The 2,444-nt window shown below is 35.3% G+C and overlaps 1 protein-coding gene across 1 annotated transcript; it reads right to left on the reverse strand.

Annotated features, from left to right (window-relative positions):
* Nucleotides 1-23: 23 nt before the first annotated feature.
* On the reverse strand, nt 24-1,538 carry LOC130507799 (WUSCHEL-related homeobox 11-like; the record flags this gene model as incomplete). The annotated part of the gene is made up of 3 exons (XM_057002446.1): nt 1,031-1,538; nt 758-940; nt 24-241 (listed from the first exon to the last, which is right to left on the reverse strand). Coding segments are annotated over exons 1-3 (822 nt in total), but the record flags the coding sequence as incomplete, so codon positions are not given.
* Between the last annotated feature and the right edge of the window lie 906 nt (nt 1,539-2,444).

A 2,444-nucleotide genomic window follows, 5' to 3' on the forward strand; every position in this document is an offset into this window, starting at 1 on the left:
GAGAGAGAGAGAGAGAGAGAGAGAGAGAGAGAGAGAGAGAATATATATGAGATTTGAACCATTACCAGGAAATAAGCTTCACCATGTTGTAAGCTATGCATCAAAAACCCAAACTGATCAGTAGGAAGAGAAACACCTGAGGAATTCACCAAAACCAAATCTTCTCCAAATGTTGCTTTCATATCAATACCTCCGCTCGTCACTTCTGTTGGAACTCCGTTTATAAACACCATTATAGACCCTGAATTTCAAAATATATCTAATAATATGTAAAACATCAGCTTATTGCCTATCAAGATCGAGATTAGGCAATATTGGAGGAGCAATTAACCTAATAGTCCAAGAAGGCGGTTCTTTGGGTGAAACTCATCTGAAATTTGATTCCCTCCCCCTCTTTAAAATAGCTTTTATAGTAAAATTATGAGATCTAGAGAGTTTTTTGCTATCTAGAAGAACAGAAAATAACTTCAGGTATATAAGAAAAAAATAGACAATAGAACTTGCTCCCAAATACAAAATGTTAGGTAGTATCGGAAATATAATTAACAAAAGCTACTTATCAATTAAATTACCACATAAAAATCGGTTATTTGGTTGAAACCCACCCAGAATTGTTTTCTCCTACGTTTAAAACAGCTTTACAATTTTAAAATGTTACTTTAATAGTCTTTCTGGGGAAAGAAAGAGGGTTTAGAGGAGAAAGCACTTCAGTTTACAAAGAAAAAAAAGAGGCATGCAAATTATTCATTTTGTTTACCTTGTTGGTAGTGATAATTGGAGCTTTGATCAGATGGGCACAAAATCGATTCGACATTTGAGCTATGATAATTATAGTGATGCTGATTAGCTTCATGGTAACCCATTTGACCAGACATTGTTAAGAGATTCTCCATGCCATTATTGCTATGATCATCACATCCAGCGCCATAAGAAGAGCTAGCTGAAGAAGTGGAAGAGGAGCTTTAACAGGAAGGAGGATATAAGAAGAAAGAAATACAAAGAAAGAAGGAAGGAACTTGAAATGACCCACCAAATAAGTAATTAGAAGTGCTACAACCTCCAAACCCCAAATCACTTCCACTATGTTCTGGCAAGTTGTTGCTCACCATCATGGTCTGGTCACAAGTGTTGGTGACTGTGGCCGCTTCTGCTGCTGCAGCCTGGAGTTGCCGCTGCCTTCGGCGAGATCTTGACCGCCGGTTTTGAAACCAGTAGAAGACATTTGCATCTCCCACCTTTCCGAATTTCTCCAGCATCTTTCGTATCCTTACCGTCTCTTCTTTGGGAGGGTTAACCATACCACTGTTGAAGATTGACTCAAGTATGAGTATTTGTTCCGGCTTAGGTGACCATCGTGAGCGAACTGTTTCGTTTGAGGTGGAACCGGAAGCGGAGGAAGAAGGAGAGTGGCTATGGCCGGTTGTGCTATGTGGTTTTTGTTCTTTGTCCATTGTTTTCAAAAAAAAAATTGAAATTGTTTAGTTGATTCTTTTTTTTTTGTTGCTTATGCGTAATAAAAGAGAGGAAAATGTTTTTGTATGTTTATGACTTTGTGAGGTGTTGACTATGTGTAAACCCATGAATTTATAGGAGGAAGATTTCTAAAATAATAGTATATTTTTTTCCTTGTTTACTAAGTTACATGTGGTTTTATCTTTATCTTTTAGAGGTTTTTGTTAGAATATACTTGAAATGTGTTTTTAACATATATTATGTTTTGCTATACCGCTAGGTGTACAAATATTAGACTATAAGTGTTAACGCGTACTTGGAGTAGAATCTGCTTTGCAGGTGAAGATATAGCAAATATGCAAATCACATTTGAGCTTGGTCAGTATGGATAGTCGTAGAATGTGTACAAAAGGTTTACAGTATTCCGTTTCCGTGTTGATTTGCATGGGCAATTAAATTCACTATATGCATGTTCCAAGCTCAAAAATATCAAATTTGCGGTAATGGTACCTTAAAAGGTTAGCTATGGATTATCATTTTTAATCTAGTCTAACAAACAACAACAAAAATGCACTTGCAAACAAGTTCAGTCTAGTTATTTGAATGCAGTTGTGTCAGACGGGTTAGGCCGGTTCTGCTCAATCGGAATCCAGCTCCATGTGAAATTTAATAGTCGGTTGATGCAAATCTTTAGTGATTTAGGCTTTGATTGGTGACATGAGTTAGAGTTGATTAAGTTTGATTTAAGAGTATAACTCAAAAATGTTACCAATCATGAGTTAGTTTTAATGTTCTGACTTAATGCTTGAGTTAGAATGTGTTATTATTGAGTTACAATTTTGACTTACCCCTTTGAAAAAAATGATAACTCAACTCTTAATTCAACATCAAACAAAATTCAATGTATTAGAAGTTGAGTTAATAATTTTTTGTGTTAAGTTAGTTATCCTACGTTTATTTTAGTTTTTAACAATTTAAATTTTTTTAAATGC

This window comes from Raphanus sativus, unplaced genomic scaffold, assembly GCF_000801105.2.
Source record: "Raphanus sativus cultivar WK10039 unplaced genomic scaffold, ASM80110v3 Scaffold5869, whole genome shotgun sequence".
NCBI classification, from domain to species: Eukaryota; Viridiplantae; Streptophyta; class Magnoliopsida; order Brassicales; family Brassicaceae; genus Raphanus; species Raphanus sativus.